At 51.8% G+C, this 24,511-nt stretch overlaps 1 protein-coding gene across 1 annotated transcript; it reads right to left on the bottom strand.

The window, feature by feature from the left end:
* Positions 1 to 154: 154 nt before the first annotated feature.
* Positions 155 to 11,595, bottom strand: GRHPR (glyoxylate and hydroxypyruvate reductase). The gene is made up of 9 exons (XM_081066443.1): positions 11,453 to 11,595; positions 9,568 to 9,698; positions 9,078 to 9,150; positions 8,184 to 8,300; positions 6,819 to 6,907; positions 5,152 to 5,256; positions 4,245 to 4,380; positions 2,465 to 2,595; positions 155 to 640 (listed from the first exon to the last, which is right to left on the bottom strand). The coding sequence occupies exons 1-9, from the start codon at positions 11,533 to 11,535 to the stop codon at positions 519 to 521; spliced, it is 987 nt and encodes a 328-aa protein (XP_080922569.1). The 5' UTR covers positions 11,536 to 11,595; the 3' UTR covers positions 155 to 518.
* Positions 11,596 to 24,511: the final 12,916 nt, after the last annotated feature.

Raw genomic sequence — 24,511 nt, 5'->3', positions numbered from 1 at the left:
CTTCCAATTATTCTTACCTGGTTCTCTTTGCCATGTATATTTAATTTGCCCCGATGGTCTAGGCTGCAGATTCAAATGCTACGGTCACCACTAGGCCCTGGTCATCTGTTCTCAGTGACGGACATATGAAGGAATTCGAGCAGACGGGTCAAGTGGTTTGGACAAGTTCTAATAATTAAAATGCTAGGGGGCGAGGACAGAGGTGTGAAGCTGAACCCATAGGTCACTAGATGCCTGGATTTAGAAAAGGTAAAGCAGATGCCCTTGTCATTAGCTTCTGCCAGTTACAGGCCAACACCGTGTCTCAGAGAACTATTTAATAGAATTACACACTTTTGCTCAGATGTTTCCAACCACAAAAGTGGCAAACACACCTGTCAGCACCAGTCGTCCCCAGGCAGAATCTGTATAGATCAGACTTTTCCTTCGCTCCCACCCTGTGGGTCCAAATCAAGCCCGGCGCACCCGACAGCATCCTAGGACACTGTGAGCCCCCTGGCCCTTGGTGTCTCATCTGGCTACAGCTGGAGTTCACTGGGCATTGGCTCCCCTCTCAGGCCAGCCAGCAGGTTGTTAGCTGCTAACAAGGACATGATGTTTCGGGTTCCATGGGTGGCACTGCCAATGTGGGGCAGGATCACTGGAAAGAAGAGAGAACAGGAGGTGAGAGGGGGTTGGGTCAAGAGCCTTAAAGCAGGTCCCTTCACAGCTCAGGTTTGCCAGTAAGAAGAATAAAGAGAGCTTGTCTCAACAGTCTTCTCTTTGCCTTCCCTCCTGTCACTAAGCACTGCATTCCCCCACCGCTGAGCGTGGAGTAAGAGTGAAGGGAATCCAGGTGCCTGACACCCAAGTGCAAGGCTGACAAGGGACACGTCTCCTAAAAACAAGAATGTCAGCTGGGAGCTTATCTAGATCCCAGCCCTTCAGGTATCAGAGTGTGAATGGTGCCAGCTTCACTGACTGTCCACACCCTGCGCCCCTGAAAGTGATTCCACAGGGCTTCTGACCTACAGAAATAATGACAAGATGAAATGTTGCACAGCACAGCTTCCTGTGGCCCCAATGCCAAGCAAGATAGGTCACTTGTCCCTAAAGAGTGCCTTTAGAAAGCAATACCTTGGGCACTGAGCCGAACTCCCAGGCCTTGGGATGGGGACAGTTTTCTCGACTGTGGGCATGGGCCTGACAGCCAGTGTTCCTATCCGGCTGGTTGGGGGTGGGGATGGTAGCGTTTCCAAGGGCTACAACAATGGGAGCATTCACTGGGGAAGGCAGTTTAGGACCTTGTCTTTGGCTTTCCATTCCAGAATGTAAATAAAGGGCAGGGGCTGGCCCAGACTGCCAAGGGCCCTTACCACTCACAGCTATGTATTAGTCTGGAGACACAAACCACACCAGCTACCTGAACAGATAGAGCTGAATATAAAGAACTGTAACTAGGTGTGAAGTTGTTAACGAGGTAACTGAGGAGGCTAAGAAGGAACACTAAGGCAGTGGGTCCCAGGCCCAGCAGCACTGGCACAGGAGCATGTCAGACAGAAGCAGACATTCTCAGGTCCCCCACCCCCGCTCTATGGAAGCAGAAACCCTTGGCGGCCCAGTGCCCTGTGTCTAATCAGTCCCTCCAGGTGACTAAGGAACCGAACTTGAGAAACCCTGTCCTGAGGTATCGCAGAGACAGCGTCTGTTGGGAGCATCTACCACCCTAGGACTAGGGGGACCGAGGGAAAGGGCAGGATTATTAACACTTAGGGGGCCCTTTTGGAGCTGCAGCTCAGACCTGTGTGGGGCACCGGCTGTGGCTTGTGTCTGTGGGGGCTCAATGGTAAACCAGGTGCTGGGAAAACTGCAGACCGAAACCACTATGGGAAGAACTGCTGCTGCCAGTGAAGAAGTTGCTGCCTGCCGCGCCCAGACAGGAAGGCAGGAGGGAGCGAGCCACATCCTGCTGCCCCTGGCCTGCCAGGCTGCCCCCAGCATCTACACTGACAGGGCCCAGCAGCGTCCCAGCCCCTGCACCACAAAAGTAGGACACACAAGGGTAGCTTTGGAGTCAAGAGACAAGAGCTTAGTAACTGGCACAAGTTGCAAATGTTGGTATTGAAAGTACACCTATGACTTCTCACACTTAAACTGATAACGGCAATCTATAGTAATGGGTTTTACCCGTGTTACACGTGACTAGCTATGAATATCAGACATGCAGTCAACCCACTCTTTTTAAACCAATCCATTCACGCCCTACCTCCCTTCACTCCTTTAGGGACGCAGACCGAGGTGCGCACACGCAGGAGCCCCTGCCCCATGGCGTCATGAACCAGTGCCATTAATGGTATAAACATGTACGGTGCTCGGTACTGCGTGCGGGAGCGTCACACACAGCACCTCCAGACCCCCTCTAACTACTCCCGTGCTCCTGCCGGACAGCACATGGCTGACTGCATTCAAAAAGCACAGTTCTTACCACAGTTCTTCAGGGTCAAGAGAGGGTGGTTTGTAGGCAGTGGTTCTGGGGTCGTCACATCCAGTCCAGCAGCTGCAATCTGACCGCTGGTCAACGCCTGGTACAGGTCATCCTGGTTTACCACGTCTCCCCTGGCAATGACAGTGGTGATGTGGGTGCCCAGCAGCTCCCCGCACCCAGGCTGCCCTTAGGGCAGAACAACCCACAGAATGAATTTTCCCACTGACCTTGGCACTGACTTTTAAAGCAGTATGTCCTACTTACTTACATCTTACTTACTTATATACAGGTACTTACATCTGTATAGTAACACAGGTCTTATAATCAGAGAAACACAGCCCTGCCACTTTCTAGCTGTGTGACCTTGGGCAAGTGTCTCAGATTCTCTGTGCCTCAAGTTCCTCCTCTGTGAGACAGGAAAAAATATTACCGAACTCCCAGGAGTCCTGGGAGGATTAAGCTTACTGACGTGCACCACTGCATAACCAGGGCCCAGAACTCTGCATTTGTATAGGGCCCCATCCAGATGTTTCAGATCTAGTTGGTACCCAGACAACCTGCTGAGAACCACTGCAGCAAACCATCAATCACCTACCTGTCTGAGGGCAGAGACAGGAGAACACCCCTAATGACATCCACCTGAGTAAGTCTTCCTATGACTGAACCACTGAAGAAATGACTGGCTGGAGACTTCATATCGTGCACTAAATAATACTTGTGCAATAATAAGTCACACAGCGTCTTGCACAGTACTGGGCCGTGTGGGTGCTTAGTAATGCAAGCTGTATACTGTTGGCCTTCAGCATGAACCCTGTGTTCACTCTGCCTCCAGGTCACCTCCTTTATATTAGGTCGGTGCAAAAGGAATTGCGGTTTAAAAGTTAAAAAAAAAAATTGCAAAAATCACAATTACTTTTGCACCAACCTGAGAGCTAAACATTAGTAATTACAGGGGCCTCTGGGATGGAGATCCCTGGGAGGTGATCTCATCCAACCCCTTCCCTCATCTTTGTTGCCTCCAAACTGATTTAAGCAGGTTAAAAGGGCACCAGCTACCGTGGTCTTATTTTACTGTAAGACCCGGCCTTTATAATATAATAATATAAATAATATAATATAATGTAATGTAATATATTAATATAATACCGGGTCTTATATTAATTTTTGTTCCAAAAGATGCATTAGAGCTGATGGTCCAGCTAGGTCTTATTTTTGGGGAAACACGGTAGGAAGGGGTTGGAAAGGCAGAGAGGGACAGTCTGCCCCCATAACACGCCCAGTAGCCTGAAGGCACCCTGGGGACACTTTGAGGAACCAAGACTTGATTTGGGTCTATCTTCCCAGAAACATGGAGGTGTCGAGCTGTCACTAACTCACACAGACAGACCCAGGTTCAGTGCAAGGGAAAGCTGGCCTCTGAAGGGCTGTCAAATCATAAAGTCCAACCCTCTGTGATGCAGATGAACAGGGGCTGCCCAAGGTTACCTGGGAAGTCGCCGCCATCGTGCCTTCACTCCCTGAACCAACACCCCTGAGCAACGCTGTGGTACTGCTGGGAACCAGACAGGCCAGGACCTGCTCACACCGCTCTTCCTCCCAGCCTGGCTGCTCTCTCGTGGCCTTTACTGTGTTTCTGAGTTGGCTGTTGGTTATTTTGTGGAGAGGGGCAAGGCAAGCTCAGCCTGAGGTCTCATTGACAACCCACAGGGAAGAAAATCCTCAGATCCCCAGAAGCAAGGACAGCCCAGTGACTCAGGGATGTTGGGTGGCCCCAGGATACCTGCTGATGTTGACAAACACGGCCGTTTTCTTCATTTGCTGGAAGAAGTCCTTGTTGCAGAGCCCCTTGGTTGCAGGTGTTAAGGAGCAGGTCACAACGATGAAATCAGACTCGGCAGCCAGCTGGGGGGTGGACACTGGGGGAAGGCATGGCTCCATCAGATGCTGAGTCCCAGCTTAGGGGCCGCAAGAGGGTAGGAGACCAGATCCTTGTCTCCTCCTCCCATAATGGGAACTCCACAGGTACTTCCTGAAGGCCTTCTCTCTACCTGGACAACTCTGATAATTGTACAATGTTGACAGCCACTCATGGGACCCTGGTGTACTATATCATTACATGCAGCACCCTGGTCTAACAGATGAGGAAATTAAAGCCAGAGAGAGGCAGGAGTTTGTTCAAGGTCACACAGTGGGGTCTGGGCCACTCTGGCTTTCACCAACTTCAGGGCCCAAAGTGCCAAGGCGGTGAGGAATGGCTGAAATTCAGCCTGCCCTTTGCACACCACGCTGTGCACCCTGCCAGGGGGCTGGATTCACCTGGACACAGGCTGCGGGGTGGTGCTCAACAGTTTATTAAGGAAACTGTGAGTGAAAGTTCCCAGCAGTTCCTTCTGTCTGTCATCATCCCTGTTGCTCTGCCCATGGTGACAAGGGACTCTGAAAGACAGACCTAGAGTGCTTTCCTGGCACTGAGAGAACTCGCTAGGTGGCCCAGGTAAGTCTCTGCTCCTTCAGTGGGCCTCTGTGTCCAGGGCAAGTAGATCCAATAACACCAAAGGCCTGTCACAAGCTCCGGACACACCTGGAGCTCCTGCATTCTGCCTGCAAATGTTACCATTACAGAAAATAGGGAGAAGCCTTTGACTGAGCACAGATGAAGAGCCTGTGGAAATCAAAGTTTTACTTACCAAACTCTGCCTGGAATTCTGCTGCTTCCTGAGGCTTGGGCTGGCGTCCTGTGTACACAAATCTCTGGACCCCGAACGGTTTCAGACGCCGAGCAATGGCCTGGCCTGGAGACAGGGAGTCAGCGTCATGGCTGTTCCCAAACCCTCAGAAGGCAAGGATAGCAGCTCCAGGGGCAGGGAGCCCCTTGAGGAGAGAGCAGATCCTTTCATCAGTACAGTCCCAATGTTAACTGGTCCTGCCCCTGTGTAACCAGCCCCCAGCCAGCCCAAACTACCCTCAGGGGTCCACGTAACAGATCTTCATAGGGCTGGAGGCAGCACCACAGCTCCTCTGTGGCTGTGATTGGCTTATGCTGTCCCCACATGGTCCCAGCCATCTCAAGGGCCATTTTCTAAGCTTCCCTGTGTACTGGACCTGGCATCCCAGGAGAGGTCTGACCAAACAGTACCCTCCCATCTTTCTGGACCTTCTGCTTGTGTTAATGCAGTTCCGGACCTCATTTAACTTTTCTTTTTTTAAAATTTTATTGGGGAATATTGGGGAACAGTGTGTTTCTCCAAGGCCCATCAGCTCCAAGTCATTGTCCTTCAATCTAGTTGTGGATGGCGCAACTCAGCACCAATTCCAGTTGCCATTTGCAATCTTTAGTTGCAGGGGGCACAGCCCACCATCCCATGCAGGAATTGAACTGGCAACTTTGTTGTTGAGAGCTGGTGCTCTAACCAACTGAGCCATCCAGCCACTCTTTGGGAAGCTCAGAGGCAGCTCGTTGTCTTCAATCTAGTTGTAGAGGGTGCAGTTCACTGGCACATGTGGGAATCAAACTGGCAACCCTGTTGTTCGGAGCTTGCGCTCTAACCAGCTGAGCCATCCAGCTGCCCTTCATTTAACGTTTTGGTGGCATTGCAAACTGCCAACTTGCCGTTAATCTGTAAGATCTTTTCACATATGCTGCTGCTGAGACAGGCTTGAGCAGCTGGATTTTGGACTCAGCACATGCCCCAAAGCTTATGGTTTCTTCTAAGCAACTCTCTAGTGTGAAAGGTAGGCCTGCTAGCTGGCCAGATAGATTATCCACATTTTCTATCCTCACTCTCATCTCTGCAGCAGGCAGGACGCCAGAGAACTACCGAGAGCTGCCTGGCTGAGCTCAAGCCTCTACGCCAGGCATCTCCAAACAGGGACCATTGGAAGAAAACCAGCTCTGCTGCTGCTGCGGCGTCACAGGTAAATTCCGCCCACGGGACCTTGAGGTTCCTGAGTTAAGGCTTTACGAGTCAAATGCTTTCTAAAACCCTAGCCTAGGGGAGCACGGGCTCTCCCACAGTAAAGCCCCACTAACGGCTCCCACCCCTCCTCTTCATCATTGCTTTCATCTGTTCCGTATGGAGCTGTAGCCATAAAGAACCCTGGCTCTTACAACTTGCGTCTTCTCCTATTGAGTTCTTAAGGAATGCCTGAGTTTCTGGTTTTTGTTTTTATTTTTGCCTGTGTGTTACAAAGCTGTGTGTTCCCATTAGAAATATCCCTACTGCATGCAAAGTGCACCGATCACACGCAGTTATGACAACTCTTTCCAAAGAAGGATTGTCAGCATCCAGACACATGCTGGAGATTCAAACCAAGCCATGCGAGCAGCGATAGGCAGGAGGGTAGGTGGCCTCACCGATGCGCCCCAGCCCGATGATGCCGACGGTGCTGCCTGTGAGGCCGTAGCCACACAACCACAGGGGCTTCCATGACGTCCAGCCACCGCTGCGGGGAAGGGAGAGGAGTGGGTGAGAGGCCCCGGCCTGGGGCAAAGACGAGGGCCCACTGTGACCTCACAGAGCCAGCACCCCGGGGCAGGCGCTGTGGTCCAAGGGATAGCAACTGCCCTCCAGGTCTGAGCACTGAGAGTGGCGTGAGTTACGCCCTCAGCCACTCAGTGCTGCGGACAAGCAGCAGGAATGACTCTTCCTTTAAAGCCACTGGGGACTCAGAACCTGAGCGCTGGAAGCAGCTTTGGAAGTGCTCATCGCATTTTGCAGACAGGGAAACTGAGACCAGAAAGGGGGACCTGACTGAGGTGATCCAGCCAGCTCAGAGTTAGTAGCAGCAGGTTGTGAGCTTGGGATCTGGGATTCCAAAACCCGTATCCTCGGTGTCCTACGGAAGCAATAAAAAGTAAAGCCACAGGCCCACCCTGTTGCCGTGGGCGGACAGCGGAATGGAGCCTCCATTGAAGGCTCTGACTCCCTAGGGAGGAGGGTGAGTGGGACACTCAGCACGGTGTCTAGTCAGCGCCATGCTGCTGTGCACAGCCCCCGCCCAGAGCCCACGCTCCTGGGCCACAGGCTCTGAGGGCCTGCATTTGCCTGTCTCCCAGACTCTGCACAGGCCAGTCCCTGCACCCAGAATACCTTCCTCAACTCTGGGCATACAGACCCAAACCCCTGATCTGAAACCCTCAGGCCAGATTCCAAAATTTTCAGATTTTAGAAAGGTAGTATAGTGCATCTGCTATATTCTGTGCAACACCCTCAGCAACCTCTGGGGTAGTACACTATCAAACACTTTGGTCTACCTGCAACAAAACACATGAATATTCACACTGACTGGGAGAAATCCAAACCATAAGCAGCCTCCTGTTAGTTCCAGTTAAGCTTTGCTACCGAAAGATTCATGAAACAACTTCCAGTTTTCAGAGTTTTCGGATTTCCACATTTTAAGGGCTGGTGGACCTGTCTTTCTAAGCACTCACGACGACACCCACCTGCTACTTCCTCTATGAAGTCTTCCGTGATCTATACTCCTCCCCTTACCTCACCTTCCTTCTCCTCTTCTCTCACGATTTCCCTTCAAGCCCTGTTTATTTCAGTTCTGCCTTGTACTTTACTACTTGGGCTTAATCTGTCCCTCCTCACTAGATGGGGAACACCTGGGGACAGTAACATCTGGGGACAGGGATCACATCTGGGCCAAGGCAACACTGGGTGCTCGGTAGCCAGCTGCTGGGCAGAGCCAACTTTCCCGCCAGGTGTTCACTCACTTCTTCACTTCCTCAATGGCCTCCGGCAGCCGGCGACATGTGGTGAGCAGCAGGGAGACGGCGAGTTCTGCAGTGGAGTCTGTCAGGACGTCTGGGGTGTAGCCCACACGGATCCCGCTATGAAGCAAACATTTGGTGGTAACACTGGCCTCAAGCACCGTCAGCAATTTCTAATGCTGGGACATTTCCATGGTGCTGCTTTGCTCCCTCTTTGCACTGCCTGCCAGGAAGCTCAGAGCTGTAAATGAATACTCAGGAATGGTCAGCCCCTCATTCCATTTCAATTATCTCCCGCTGTGGGAAGGATATGAAGATGGGAAAGAAGGTCCAAAATCTGGAGCAAGTAACTATTATACTTAACCTTTCTGAATTTCTTCATCTATAGGGAAAAATAATAATCCATGCCTTTTCTACTTCAAGGGGCTGTTGTGGTCAGAAAAGATAATGATGCCTGGCCACTGCTGAAGCTGAAGTTGAATAATAATGAATGTCAACTATAATTTAATATATAGAGTCACAGGATGTGGAGTACAGCATAGGGAAAAGACTCAATGGAATTATAACAGCTACATACGATGTCAGAGGGGTGGTAGATGGGGGGAGGAGGTTATCACTTTGTGAGGGGTGTGAATGTCTAACTAGTACATTGTTTTGTATACCTGAAACTAATAAAAAAAAAAGATAATGAATGTGAAAGGGTGATACCTGGCCAGCTATTACCCACTGTTTCTGACCTCTCAGGCTTATTTTAACTGACCTGTGCACATGTGGACAGATTTTATCATCAGCCACCTCACATTCTCACTGAATAAGTCAGGGATTAGCTCCCCTTCCTCCCCGTCCGGTAGTCACCCCTCACTCCGGGCCCCCTTCCAGAACCCAAACTGCATTTACCGCTTCTTGATTTCATCCAAAGCCAAGTGGTCAACGCCCACAGACAGTGTGCTGATGACTTTGAGATTGGGTCCTGTTGTGCAGAAAAAGCATGGTTTCTATCTTTCCTCGTGGTTTTCAGCCCCTCCTGCACTCTTTAGATGGGCCCAGAGGGGCAGGGCCTTGCTGGAGGTCAGAAAGCATAGCTGTGGGAGGGCTGGACAAAGACCCCAGACCTCGGGATGCCCCCCCCCCACACCTTTTGCTGCCTCCACACATGGTCTCTGCCCTCCAAAGGCCTTCCTCCAGGGATTCACAGGCAGGAGAGAGGAACAATATGTGTGCCAGATGGAGCTGCACAAAACTGCTCCCTCTGGCCTAGTAGTACAGCCGATGCCCTCACTCAGAGAGGGCCCTGCAGACCTGCTCGGGGCCCTAAGTGCAGTAGGCTGATGTGCCCCACAGTCTGAGGTACCCTCAGAATCCTCCCAGACCTGTCCAGTGCACACACCTGCGGTATCCAGGAGCTTCTTGTCCACACGCTCAGAGAGGAGGCAAAGCAGGCCATGTGCCCCGGCCACACCTCGTTCCAGCTCCTTGTCGGGAATGGGCTCATCTGAATCCCACTGCTCCACTTCACAGCTGAGGGCACAGGAAAGACCACTCAGAAAAGAGGAGTCCTGAAGATGCTCCCAGGCCCCCAAAGTCGCCCCAGCCCCATCCACAGTCCCTCTCTCCGAGGGAAACATTGCCTTCTGCTTGCTCTGGCCTCAGGCTGCCTGGGATTGGCTGAGGGGAGTTGGGTCAGGTATGGGCAACTTCAGAACTGTCCTGAGAGGGTGGCTGAAGGGTGAAGGGTTATCACAGAGCAGAGAGGGCTGACAAGAGCCTAAACTGAAAGAAGAAAGTCATGGGGACAGCTCTCAGCTCAGCACAAGGAAGAGCTTCCTCACCCTCCCAGGAGGCTCCCAGGCAGTGAGCATCTGGCCCAGGTGGCCAATTGTTGGGAAGGCCAGTTGCGGGTGGAGGGTGTGCTGCAGCAAATGGGATGGGATTCCATGTCCAGTTGCATGTCCTGTCCTGTGAGTCCATGAGATGAAAAACTCTCACACTTGAGGACTTTGCCAGGAAGGCAAGATCAGAGCAATGCAACATGGAGGAGTACACGTATGGGCACCGGGCATGTTCCTGAGGTGCTGCCCAGCCCCCCAGCCCTGGCCATTTAATTCAGTGCAGACAACATGTAGGAGCATCTACAGGTGTCCGACACAGAGCAGCTGCTGGCGCTCCCAGAACACCCTGCTGCAGCATCTGGCCCACTAAGCCAGACCCTGGGGCAATGGGGGGCCACCTGAAAGGCACAGGTCACCTTTCATCCTCCTTTCCCTGAGCTTGTGGCCACGGGCTGTCACAGTGTGAGCTACTGCCATTGTTCCTCCCCCTCGATGCTCAGGGCAGGACAGGTCCTCTGCAAAACTTGTGTTGCATTCAACGAATTAAATTTCACTTTCCCCTGGCACTGGTTTCTCAGGCTGGGTTCCACCTTCTCCCTGCCTGACATTGGCAGGACCGATCGGCATAACGCAGTGCCCAGACTGCAATGAGATAGAGCTGAGTTCAAATCCCAGCCCTGCCACACGCAAAGCTGGGTAACTTTGAGCAAAGGACTTAACCTCGCCCAGCCTGTTTTCTCATCTGCAAAATGAGGATTATAATACCAACTTCACAGTGTTGCAAAGATTAAAAGAGTCTATAAATATGAAGCACTTGGCAAGGCTGGCATGCAGGGTTCAATTTAAGAAATGTCACCCAAGGCCCCTGCCAAGCTCCAAGGGACCAGATCAGTGAAATGACAAGGTCCTTGACCCCATCAAGTGACCTTGCAGGGTAAAGAATTAACAGCCTGGACTTTGCATCAGAGGTCTCTCCTCTCTCCCCAGGCCATGACTGGGAAGTGCTCCAGTCTTTCCCCCCTCACCCCCATGGCAAGTGCCAGGAGAGACGCAGGTCTCAGCGTCACTGCAACGGGTCTGGAGAGAGCCGGGCCCCGGAGAACTTCAGGGATCCCCAAAACTCCAAAACCGTCCCGGCCAGGCACAGGCTGCAAAGTCCAGCAAGGCCCAAGCGCAGGATTCCGGCTCTCTCTGGCCCCTGGGACCGTCCCATTCTCTCCACCAAAAATAACTGGGGTCTCTCGAGGCCGCCCCAGTCCGCCCAGGCGCAGCCCCGGGCACCCCCAAAGTAGCTCCTGGAGACGCTGAGTCACCCTGTGTTCCGGGGTGCACGAGATCCCGGGGAGGTGTCGGGGTTCCGCAGCCCCTTGCCCGACACAATCCCACCCTCGCGCTCCATGGGTGGGGGGGTGGGGGAGGCTCCGCAGGGCACCGGGCTCTTACTCTGGGGCTTGAGCGAGCGCTGCCCTGCCCTCGGGGGGGATCCTGCGGGTGACGAACACCTTCATGAGTCGCACTGGCCTCATTCAACCTGCTGCCGCTGGACACTGAACCGAACCCTGCCTGCCGGAAGCGGGATGCGACGTGGAGGCGGGGCCGGGGCCCGGGCCGGGGCGGGGCTTCGGAAGGGGCGGGCCCGGGGCTGGGCGGGGCGCGAGCGGGCCGCGTGCCGGGGCGTGTAGGATTGCAGCTGTACCCGCACTGCGTGTGTGCAGGCAGTGACAGTGTGTCTTTGTGTGTGGTGTAACTGTGAGGTCCCGAGTGTGCGCCTCGGTGCAACTGTAGGTGTGTGATTAAGCCTCAGTGGATCTGGAACTCGTTCTGGGTGATGCCGCCAGGCTGGTGCCTTGGCCCTTGCCCTCCAGGGCCTCTCTCTGGGCACCACTGCCCCAGGGTCTCAGACTGGCAGGGGTGTCCGGGGGTTGGGGTGGCTGGCGTGGTTAAAGGCGCATGCATGGGAGAGTCCTGTATGAGTGTGTGGGTGTCTGTCAGGGCACTATAACTGTCAGAGTGTATCTGTGTTCCCGGAGGGGGGATGCGGTCAGCGACCATCCGCATTCCCAGGGCCTGAGTGCCCTGACCATCCTTGCTAAGTCTGTTCCATCATGGTCACACTGTTCCAGGCAGTGTTCCAGGCCCTTTGGTCACACAGCCTGGGCTCTGAGCCTTGCCTTTTGTGCAAACACAGGAGGCTGGACCAGGGCATTCTGCATCCAGGAAGGGCCTCTTCAATACTTGGTGCTATTCCCATATGAAGCCCACAGGTGTGAGGGGGAATTTAATTGGTCATGGGCCACCCAGCTCGCTAGATACCTGCTGTCTGGCTGGAGGTAGGTCATATATAGGGCCAGGGCCAAGGTGCTGGATGAGGCACTGTGGGGTCAGGAGCAGACCAGTAGTTTGCAGTCAGACGAAACTGGGTCTGACTCTTGGTCCATTTACAAGCTGTGTGGCCTGGATCAGTTCACAACACCTTCCTAAGCCTCAGTTTTTTCAGCTATAAAATGAGGTTATGAGAACTTTCCTTTGAGGTTATTGTGATGATTAAACAAGCAACATTTGCGTGGGCCCCGGGCCATGTTGGGTGTTCATCAAGCATGGAGGCCATGGAGGAGAGAATGAGGAGCTCAGACTCTGGACACAAACTGGGTTTAAATCTGCTGCATACTAACGACAAGTCATTGAAATGCTGTATGCCTCAGTTTTCTCATTTATAAAATGGGGATAATAATAGTACCTGACTCATGGCTTGTTGAGAGCATGAGCTATGGGCTTACAACAAGGTGTAACACATCTTGTGGGTGCTTGACAACTAGTAACACATTCCAGGAAACCCACATGCTGGTGCCCTGGGGCCGGCAGTTGATCAGAGATACAGGTGCAAAAGCCAGACGCAGGACAAATGGGAGGACCCAGGCCTGTCCCTCAGCTCTTTGGCTTTCATCTCTGCTAGAGACTGTTCAAATACTTGCTCCCAGGCCTGGGAGCGCCCAGAGGGCAAAATCCTGCCTGATGGTCTCTGTTGATTTTATCTGAATGCATTCTACCCCCTTGGCCCTCAGATAGGGAATAGAGACAGGAACAGAGAGGAGACATGTCCAGCTTAGGGCTACACAGCAAGTCTCAGGAGAGTCCAGAGCTGGTGCCCCAGGCCACCTGGATCCCTGGCCAGTGCTCTAACCTCCACCTCCCTCTCTTAAGTAACACATTAATAAATGTCTTTCCCACAGATCATTATCTGCACTGCTAGGCCACCTCAGGGACACTTTCGGAAATACCTCAAACATTGAGACAACGAGGTATTTTTCTGTTCTTAGGTCAGGCCCTCTGAGGACAGCACTGTCCCTGTGGTGGTAACCTCTGTTCATCAGCCGTGACACCTGAGTCCAGTTCCTTCCATACACCAGGGCAGGCAAGGACACTGGGCAAGCTGTCCACCAGGGGCAGAAGGGCTCATGACACATCAGTAGGCCCCTGCCCCCAAGGCAAAGCACTCAGCTGGAGCTCAGTAAGTGCTACAGGGTGATGGGCATGAGCCAGAACGTGGAACCAACTGGGGGCCCAGGAGGAGGGATCAGGTGCAGTGGTTGGGACATGAAGGATCCAGAATGGAGAGGAGCTGGAGGTCTGATCTGGGCTTCACAGGGTAAAACTGGTCATCTAATAAGTAGCTAAGATTGATGGAGCTCTTAGCAAGTTCTAAGCACTGTCCTAAGCACAGTACACGGTACCTCACTGTAATTAAAACGTCTCAACACCCTGTAAGGTACATACTGTTACTCTACCTACTTCCCAGCTGAGGAAGCTGAGGGCAAGAACGATGAAGTTCTTTGCTTAAGGTCACACAGCTAATAAGAAGCAGAGCTTGGATTTAAGCACATCACCCTGACTCCAGACCCAAGCTCTTAAGCACTCTGCAAACCTCTTGGGAGTGAAGAAGGCCCGTCTTAGTCTATTCGGGCTGCTGTAACAGAAAGCCATTGGCTGGGTGGCTTACACAACAGACATTTATTTCTCATAGTTCTGGGAGCTTGGAAGTCCAAACTCAAAGTGCTGGCAGATGGCCATGGTCTCCCCGTGTCCTCACATGGTGGAATGGGCAAGGGAGGTCTCCAAGGCCTCTTTTATAATCCCATTCTGGAGGGCTGCACCCTCATGACCCAATCACCTCCCAGAGCCCCTCCTACTAATCCCATCACATTGGGGGTTAGGATTGCAAAATATGAATCGAGGGGGTGGACACAAACATTCAGTTTATAACAGAAGGTGAAGGGGGCAAGTGAGGGAGGACTTTTAGGTATTGGCTAGGGGGCACTCTTGGAGGTGGCTGTCACTTTGATGGATATCCAGGAGATGTGCGGGTGTTGGGGGGTAGGTGAGAAGGTGGCCGAGTTCAGCCTGGAAAGGGTTGAGCTCCAGATGCCCAGGGGTGGGGGAGGTGCTCAGGTGGAGGAGCCCAGGAGAGAAGCGGGCTAATGAATCTAAAGCTCAGTGAGAGGTGGGGGCTGCAGCTGCTGTTCCAGAGTCATCAGCATGGATGTGCAGCGTGGGAGACACCTGGGCAACTGACAGAGGCGCAGGACCACAGCGCCAGCAGAGGGATGGAAATGTAGAGCATGCAAAAAGTCAAAAGGACAGTAAGAAAAGAAGTTTGTGTAGGACTTTTATAATTTCACTTCTGCATTTAAATCTTAAATCCATTCGAAATATTTTGGGCACTTGGTTTGAGGTGGAGCTGTCCTTAATGTTTTTCCAAATGGTTAACTAGTTATTCACGTACTATTTTGAAATGAGTGTTTTTATTTTTGGAATAGATAGTAAATACACAAGTTACAAATTCTCAAAGGTATACAAGGCTGTGTGGTGAAAATTCTCTCTCTTCTACTCTGTCTCTCACCACTCAGGTCCCCTCCCTAGAGACCATCACATTTTCCCAGAGATGTTTCATGTTTATATAAGAATATGCATATATCGTTCACATAGAAGTAGCATGTACTCTTTGTAGTACCCAAGTTTTTCACTGAACAGTATATCTTGGAGATCATTCCACATCAGTACACATAGCCGTGCCTCATTCTTTTTATTGAAGCGGAGTATTTCACTGTGGGAGTGGACCACAAATATGAACAGTCCCATATTAATGGACGCATAGGTTGTTTCTATCTTTTACATTACAGTGCCACAAGGATGAGCAGGTGTCATTTTGTGCATGTGTAAGTACGTCTGTAAGGTAAATTCCTAGAAGCAGAATTCCTGGGTCAAAAAATATGTGTACTATAAATTTTCATAGATACTGATAAAACGCTTTCCATAGAAGTTGGTCAATTAGCACCCCTACCAGTAATGTTGAAAGCACTTATTTCCCCAGTGTATTATTTTGTAAAATGGTGTTTTATTGTAATTTCAATTTACAGTTTTCTTTTATGCCAAGCTGAGCACTTTTCATTCATTTAAGGGCTGTTTCCTTTGCTACAAACTATGGGCTGATATCCTTTGCCTGTTCAGATGAGTTGGGCGTTGTTGTCTTAGTGATTTGTGGGAACTATTTGTATCCTAAGGAAATTAGCCCTTTGTCTGTAAAATGAGTTGCAAATATGGTCTTTGCCCTGGTTTGTTTTCTTATGATTTTGTTAATTATTTTTAACGCAGAAATTTTTTATTCGTATGGCTTCTCGGTTTGGTCATGCATAGTATATCAATTTCCTCTTATTGTATAATGAATGATCCCAAAATGTTGTGGTTTAAAGCAGCAACAATCATTCTATTATCATCTCTTATGGTTCTGGAGGTTGGCTGGGCTCAGCTAGGGGTTTTGGTTCCGGCTCTGTCATGCTGGGCGGTCATATGGTGGTTGGGCTAGAATCAGCTGAAGGCTTCTTCACTCGTAAGTCTGCTCATTGATGCTGACTGTCAGCTGGGTCCTCGGATGGGCTGCTGGCCTGAACATCGACACAGTATCTCTGCATCTGGCTTGAACTTCCTCACTGCCTGGAGCCTGGGCTCCAAGCCTAGGCCATTCCAAGGGACAGAAAGAAGAAGCTCTCCATTTCTTAAGGCCTGAGCCTGGCAATGGTGCTGCTGCCACATTCCATTGGTTTTCCAGTCACAGAGCCCAGATTCCAGGAGGGGGCATGGACCCCGTGTCTTGATGGGAAAAATATGGAAGACTTTGGGGGCCATGTTTTAAAATTGCCACACATATCCCAGTCGCCTAATGGATAAGGCATTGGCCTCCTAAAATTGCCACACATAAAAAGGCCTTTTCCACATAGGGGTTAATTTTTTTAAAAAAATCTCTCATGCTTTCTAGGCCTGGTACTTTTATGATTTAATTTTTTACTGAGATTTTGATCTCTCTCTGTTTTTTTTCTGATGGCCAGCAAGTTGTTCAATACCTTTTATGAAATAATCCATCCTTTCCCCACTAATTTGAAATTCTACCATCGTATACTCAATTTGGGTCTACTAAGGTCTATTTCTGAACTTGACATTCTGTTCTGTTCTGTTTCTATCTACCTAGCATATGTGACTAGTCATATGTGAGATGGTAAAGGGCTGTTGTTTGAAGCCACTACGTTTGTGGTCATTTGCTATGCAGCAGTAGTGCAATAATATTGGCGAAGACACATCTGAAGATTTCTTTAGAAGCAGAAAGTTAGGTGCTTGTGGTTTGTGCATTTCTGAGGTGTCGTGAGAACAAGGCTGGCTGGCTCACAAAATCTGCCTTGGCTACAAACTGACCAGGGGGCATCAGGCAAAGCACTTCTGTCTGGTCCTCAGTTTCCAAACTACAGAATGGGGACAATCTGTTGATGTCAGGGTGGTTGGTATGTGCCGAATGCAGCGCTGGGGCCTCAGCGGTACACAGGAAATGTTGACAGAATGGGATTGACTTTCAACCTCACCCCTTTGGCCAGGGGAAGAAAATGGGCCCAAGCCATGCCCGTGTCCACGTCGGCACTGCCTGCCTCCCTGTCCCCACTGGCTTCACTCCCCACAGCTGTGACACTTGCCCCCAGCGGGCTCCCCCAATGCTCCAGGCCCTGGACCTCTCCTGCCCTTGGGCAGGGGTGTGGAGTGCTCAGGGGTGTCGGCCTGCAGCACCCTGGCTGAGGGGTCCGATCAGCCCTTGGGCATCTGTTAGGTCAGCTGTTAGGTCTGTTATCTGCCTGATCTCTAAGACTTGTCCCCACTCCTGACTTCTGGAATCTGGAACCTTGAGCTCCTGAGCCAACACAGTTACCCTCCTGAACCCTGATCAGCTGTCCTGGGGACCTACCTTGCTCTCTTCTCCACTGTTCTAGCCCTGGCTAGAGTCCAGCCTTGGTCCTCTGAGCTCGCGTTCCACCGCAGCACCCCAGCGCTGACTGTGTAACCTAGCGGCCTCACCACGCCCACTCAGGCATAGACTGACGCAGCCCGGGCATGTGGCACACACTGAAGACCCCTGAAGATCAAACTGCCAGGGGAGCACTGCAGGGTGAGAGACAGGGAAGCGTGTGGCTCCCTCCCAGGCCATAGGGCAGGGCTGCAAGAGGCAACACACAGAAGAGTGCCCACCAATACTGGCACAGTGCAGGTGCTCCTAAGTCAGCCTCTCTGGGTACCTGGACTGTGACATTGGGCCAGACTGCACTTTGACTGCCGGGGGACTAGGGTATCTTCCAACTTGGCCAGTCTCTGAGGCCCTAAGTGCTGCTTTGATTACTGGTCTTGCTGTTCACTGAAAACATGCTCAGTCAGAGGTCTGGATGCAAGCAGGCCCCAGCGTTTCTGTACAGCCTTCACCTCTGTCCCACGTTTTTCTTGCTTTAGTTCCTATTTTTTTGTGTCTCCCTCTCCCTCTGCATACCTCCCCCCGCTCGAGAGCTGGGACCTTGTTACTTTGTTTACCACTGTGGTGCTACAGTTTTGGACATGGCAGGTGGTCAGCAAACATTTGTTGAAGAAATGAATGAGGCAGGCGGTTGGCCTCCCGTATTACTCATTTCCGCTGGGAATTTGTCGTTCTATCACCACCTAGTGGGCACTTTTGTGTACTGCGGGGTGGGGGAGAAAAAGGCTCTACTTGTTTGAGTCTGACCCCAGCAGAAGGTAAAGGAGGCCAGCGTGGGCAGAGAGCGGCCCCTTGTGGTGCTCCTGTTATCTGTGTTCTTGTCGAGAGCACAGAGCTCCTGGGAGAAGAGGCTTCCTGGAGGAGGGGGCATTTGAGCTGAACAGTGAAGGCAATAAGATTTGGAATGGTGGGAATGAAAGAGGGAGAAAAGGCATGCATGGCAGGATGAACAGCATGAGCAAAGGTCTGGAGGCTGGAAAGCATGGGCATATGCCAAAAGGAAAGAACAGTAGAAGTAGCTGCGATGGGCAGCAGAAGATGAAGTCAGATAATGACATAAGAGGAAGACGCCCCAAGGAAAGCGAGTGAGTATTTGATCTTAGTGAGTGAGTGAGTCATCCAGGTACTTCACACACACAGGAGTTCATTTAATTCCTGCAAAGCCCAGTGAGGCAGATTTTAGGGTCCCCATTTTATAGATGGGGAAACTGACAGAGATAGGTGAGGTGACTTGCTCAAGGTCACACGGCCGGTAAGGGGCAGGACTAGATTTGATCTAGACCATCTAACTGTTTTCTCCTCCCTGATGGCAGTGCCGGCCCCTGGTTTGGGCTTGGGGGCAAGGCATGCTGGTGGAGCATATGTGAGAAGCTAGGGGCTGCACCTCGTAGCCCTGAGCTCTAGGCTTCTCCTCATTGACTCAGGCTTCACAGAACGTTACCAGGGGTCCTCCCTCTGCTCACCCTCATGGTTCTAGAGCCCCAGCCTTGGTGGCAGAATGCCTAGGTTCTAGTCTCGGCTCTGCCTGGGCTCCCTTCACTTCTCTGGGCCTCAGAGTACAATGGCTATAATGACTTGTAAACGGACCTCAGAGATCTCACTCGCCCATTATACAGATATGGAAACTGGTGCCCCGAGAGGGGAAAGAACTTCCCTGATGATGCACATGAAGCTAGGCTTAGTGTGGCTTTCATCGTGGCCCCGGCCTGGGGTCCCATGTGGCAGCTGGAAGCTGAGGCTACCATACGAAGGACTGAGCCCTGACCACAGAGAGTAGCAGAGGGCCCAGTTGGGTCCCCGTTGGCCAGCCCAGGCCCCTGGGAAATGTGTTTGAGTTTTACAGCCCAGTGAGGCATGTCTCTGGGGACGGGGTGAGTGTGTGGAACTACCAGCTGAAGGGCCAGGGCCTCCCCACGGAAGGGAGCTTAGCTGGACTTGCCTCACAGGTTTTCTGGAGGCTAGACGCACAGGGTGGGGGCGGGCGCCCAGTTGTCCCAGCTCAGCAGTGGACTTGGATCATCCTTAGACTTTCAGCCCTGCGACAGCCTTACATCCAGCCTAAGAATCCACTTGCCCCTTTCACAACCTGCTTTTCTGGGGAGCAGAGGGCCCAGACTGGGGACTTCGGGGCGGGGGACGGGCACCCCTATCCAGACTGAGTCCAGCTGTGCGTCGGCCTTCACTGTGCTCTTCACCACCACGCCGGCCTCAGAGTGGGCACCATTACAATTCCCACGTTCAAGTAGAAAACACTGAGGTGCAGAGAGGTGGAAGGACTTGTCCAAAATCACCAAGTTTCAGCTGGGCCTCAAACCCAGGTCAAAGTGACACCAAAGCTTGACCACAACATCCAGGATTGCCCCTGACCTACGTCACCAGCCAGCCCTGGTGAGTCCTTTGGTCACATCTCCAGCTGTTGATTCATCCACCATCTCAGATGTGGGGTATCTGCTTCCGCCCTAATGCCTGGGATGCTGGCTGCAAGCCTCTGGTTTTGTGCTAACATGGGCCTCACCATACACTCTTGCCTGTGAACCAGCAGCTACAGCCAGGCAAGGGCAGGGTAGGATCCAAGCCTCTTCTGAGGCCTCAGCACCCAGCCAGGGTGCACTCTTGGTAAACATGTTCTCTGTGAGTGAGTGAACCCCTGCAAGGGTGGACACCACCCCCATTTTTCAAATGGGAAAACCAAGGGTTTGGGGAGACCATGGCCTTCCTGAGTCACTGACAGGCTCCAGGCAGAGCAGTCGCCTGACCAGGCCTCCCACTGCCGGGACTCCGGTTCCCCCATGGGAACAAACTTCCCCAGCAGCTATGCCGCCTGAAGTCCTGAACATGGATCCTAAGGCTGCCACCTTGCTGTCCTCCAGGCAGAAGTGATCGCCCAGTTGCGAGCTGACCTTACTGGCATGCAAACACCCGAATGTGCTTCAGGGGAGAGGGCCAGGAGAAGATTACTGTAGTCAGATTTCTGGGGCTCCCTGTGGCAGGAGCGTGTTATTTCTGCGCTCCTGCGGGGGATTTTTACCAGAGCTGTTTCCTTAATCCTTCTCAGGGCATGGCTGGGATTTAGTAATGAGCTGTAACAGCCAGAGTATTTGGTTCTGTGAGTGGGAAACAACTGTTCTTTCTAAGAGCCTGGTTCTTCTTTGCTCAGATATTGCAGGGGTGGAGGGTAGGGAGCAAGAATCTAGGACTGGAACAGCAGCCGTGCTCACACTGGGCCAGAGCCCAGCATCCCCATTATGCAGATGGACACACAGAGGCCCAGGGAGGCTGCGAGGTTGGGGGCAGAACGAAGAGTCAACAGGGCAGCACAATTCTGTGTGTAGAGTAGATGGTGGGTGCAGCAAGGTGGAGTCGAGTGGAGGGGCTGCCTCCCAAGAGCCCTGGGAGCCATCAGGAGCCAGGGGGCTTCAGGGTGGGCCATTCCCACTGGGAAGGTTCCCTGCCGAAGGAGAGGTTGTGTGAGGCCTGGCAGGCATCATTCTAGTTTGTTAGGGAGCTTCCCAGGAGGATGGTCTAAGAAAAGGAAACAGCAGAAGTAAAAGCACAGATGTGTCCTGGTTTGTTCCACAGAAGCAGGCTCTTAGCAGAAGAGCTGAGGATTTGTGTGCAAGTGATTTACACAGGAAGTGCTCCTAGAACTAGCCAGGAGAGGAGCAGGAAGCCGGAGAGGGGTGGGGAGGATGACAAGCGGGCCCCATTTCCAGCTGAGTCCCACAGAGAGTAGCTTCAGTCTGATTCTGTGGGGGTCTCTGGAGTGTAGTTACATCTCAGGTTGTCGAAACCCAGACAAAGGAGCTGAGCTTCCATACTCCCTGGACCTTGTCAGTCAGCACCATTTAGAGAGATCTGGGCAGCTTCCTGGAGGAGCTACCGTGTTTCCCTGAAAATAAGACCGAGCCGGACCATCAGCTCTAATGTGTCTTTTGGAACAAAAATTAATATAAGACCCGGTATTATATTATAATATATTATACCCTGTCTTATATTAAAATAAGACCCAGTCTTATAGTATATGTTATGCTATGTTATGTTATGTTATGTTTTATGTTATGTTATGTTATGTTATGTTATGTTATGTTATACCAGGTCTTATATTAAAATAAGACCGGGTCTTATATTAATTTTTGCTCCAAAATTGGAGCTGATGGTCCGGCTAGGTCTTATTTTCTGGGAAACATGGTACTGTATGTCCTTGCTGTGAGATGACTGAGCAGGACATGCAGTTTCTGCTGAGGAAATGGGTTTGAGCAGGACCTGAGGACGGAGCTCAGGCACATTCTAGGAGGCCAAGATTGGCATTTCTTACCTGGATGAGGCCCAAGGCCCCATCCTTGATTTAGGACAGACCAGGGAGGAGCACGGAGCTCAGAAGAATGGGGCTGCTTTCTACAGGCTGCAGGTGAAGTTCACTCAGTTATTTCAGCAAAAGTCCCGTAAACCACCTCCGGAAATCCCTTTCTCATGTGCTGCTGTTTAGTGCCAAAACCCTGAACTGTGACGAGGAGGGACAAATAGCTGAGGTGTAGGACAGAACTGTCTTATTTGGCTAAAACCATTCAGAAATGAGTCACTGGCCTGACCTGGGCCTCAAGAGGCCGCACCAACAGGCGCTTGGGGCTCTAGGCATGGTGGGCACCAGGCTTGGGCCCAAAGGGCAGAGCTACCATTGACGAGGGCGGCCCAGGCAGGTGCCTCTGTATTAGTGGTAACTCCTGCACCTTTAGTTGGCCCCACTTCCCTTCTCTCCTCTCCTCCCTCAGGGCCCCACTTGGATCTCCTGGCTTCCAGCCTCCCCTCCCACAACCCAGTCTCCTGAAGTCCCCTCTAAAATGGAAATCTGTCCTGTTCCTTCCCTGTCTGCCACTGTCCATGGCTCCCATTGCCCTCAGGAGAAAACCTAAGCCCCTGCGTTCTCCCAGCTCCTCTCCTGGTGGTGAAGGTGCTGACCCCACAGGGACGGAGAGCAGCAAACTTCAGGCAGAAATCAGGAGTCCCAGCCCTTCCAGAGCCTTCAGCACATAGCAGGGAGCAGCCCAGCTGTCTGGGAAGAGCTGCCCTGGAACCGGCCCCCGGGCCTCTCTGTCTGGCTTTGCCTCTGTAATTAATTTATGGAAAGCATCTAAATTGGGAGTTAACACAGTCCTGCAAATCTCATCTAATCCCTGCCTCCACCTGAGGGAGCAGCGCCCTGGAGGTGGGGCTTTTCTTACAGTGATTACATTGGGTTTTATTTAAGGAAAAAAACCCAAATGAGTGTTTGAGATCTTATTTCCCCAGTCACCTGCAGAATGAGGAGGCTCCCAGGTGGTGCTTGGTGAGGCCACAGGGAGGACTGAAAAGAAGGGCAATGGTGGTGGGGGTCTCGTTCATCAGAAAAATCCTCTTGGCTATACGTTCAAGCATACCCAGAATCCGGCTTCTTCTCCCGCTCCACTGCTTCCATGAAAGTCTACGCCACTGTCACCTGTGCGATTGCCTGTTGGCCATCCCGTTTCTGCCTTGCCTTGCTCCCGTCTCCTCACTGTAGCCAGAGCCCTGCATGCAGTTCCTGTGAGGAGCTTACTGAGGGCTCCCATCCCCCATGGGGTAACTGGAGTCCTATCTCCTCCTGTCAGGCCCACAAGACGCCCTTTGACCTCCCTCCCTTCTCCAGCTTCCCTGGGGTCATTGCTGTCTTATACTCTGCCAAGGGAGCATGCAGGACTCCTGAACTTGCTGTTCCCCATTGCCTGGAACATTCTTTCCCTCATTTCCTACAGATCTCACTCAAAAATCAGCCCTTTACAAATTTCCCTGATTGCAGCAACCTCCCCACCATTCCCTGATGCTCTACTCCCCTCACTTTGCTTTATTTATCCCTTTGGCACTTATGCCAACCTGGTATAACCTTATTTTTTTATTGTTTAGTTTCCCTCTGTTCCCCTAAAGAACGTAAGCTCTGAGAGCAAGGGGTTTGTTTTGTTCGTTGACGTATCTCCAGTACTTAGAGCAATGCCCAGTACGTGGCACATGCTCAAGACATATGTATCCAATGAATGAATGAATGAAGCACATCTGTCATTTGACAGAGAGGGTGGGAGACTTCGCCTAGATGTTCTGGGGTATCTGCTCTGGCTGCGTGGAGTCAGCGTGACATTCCCTCCGATGTGAAATCTGCTGTCCAGGTTCTAAATGGAATCTGATGGCAGGTGGCAGCTCTAATCACTCCACAGGACTGAATTGCCATTGAGGCAAACACCACCTTTTTCCAGAAGCCCTCTAAGAACCCTTCCCAACCCTCAGGGAAAGTTTGTCCTACCCTCTCATAGTCTGATACTTTCCCCATTGTGGCCTGTTTTGGGTGTCAGTGAACTCCCTAGTGGGCCCCTGAGTCATGCCCAGAGAACACCTGGAGAGCCTGCTTTGGCTTGTGTGGCCTCACAACAACGCTCTGAGGCAGTCATTTTTATCCCCATTTTACAGATGCGGAAGCTGCGGTCGCAGGCCACAGAAGTGATTTACCCCATCGCTGGCGTCACAGGTGAAGTGGTGCTGGGTTCTTTGGCCCCATGGCCTCCCTGCTGTGTTCATGGTTGGTGCTCAAAAACTGTGGGAGAATGACTAAAAGTGTATATCTGACTTCTAGGGCTCCTGAGTGAGCAACGAAGACTATAAGCACAGCGTGTGCTGTGGGTGATTGGCGTGGCCCCTCCTATGCTCAGCTGAACCCCAAGATCACAACTCGCTTAGTGTTCTGTGGGGACCAAGAAAAGCCAGTCAGTCTCCCTTCCAGAGGACCCAGAGGACCCACCTGTGGGATGTGAAGAAGTCGCATGACCATGCCCTGGGCCTCAGCCTCTCACTGGGGTAAAGACAAGGCCCTCAAGGTGGAACGATGGGCCAGAAACTAGGGACAGAGCCAGGACCAGGCCCCTGACCCTTGACATCAGTCCTACCTTTGTTCTCTACCTACTGCATCCAGAATGGCAGTGTCCCGAGGACCTGCGCCTCGGCTTCCTCTTCTGTCAAGGGCGGTAGTTGTACCTGACTAATAGGATCAAAAAAAAAAGCGTCTGGCAGGAAGTCGATTCTTACAAAGTAGAGCATATAATTATTAGCTGGCTCCAAGAAAGGCATATATATATATACATATATATATATTGCTTCCTCCTTCCCTG

The sequence above is a fragment of the Rhinolophus hipposideros genome, assembly GCF_964194185.1.
Source record: "Rhinolophus hipposideros genome assembly, chromosome: 11".
Taxonomy (NCBI): Eukaryota; Metazoa; Chordata; class Mammalia; order Chiroptera; family Rhinolophidae; genus Rhinolophus; species Rhinolophus hipposideros.
Note: the sequence above shows the minus strand (reverse complement) of the source record. Positions and strands in the feature narration are given on the sequence as shown.

Coding starts and splice junctions, on each gene's coding strand:
- GRHPR (XM_081066443.1), bottom strand. CDS start 11,535: ATGAGGCCAGTGCGACTCATGAAGGTGTTCGTCACCCGCAGGATCCCC. Junction 8,301..9,077: donor TTGGATGAAATCAAGAAGCG/GTAAATGCAGTT, acceptor TTTGCTTCATAG/CGGGATCCGTGTGGGCTACA. Junction 5,257..6,818: donor CATCGGGCTGGGGCGCATCG/GTGAGGCCACCT, acceptor CCCTGTCTCCAG/GCCAGGCCATTGCTCGGCGT.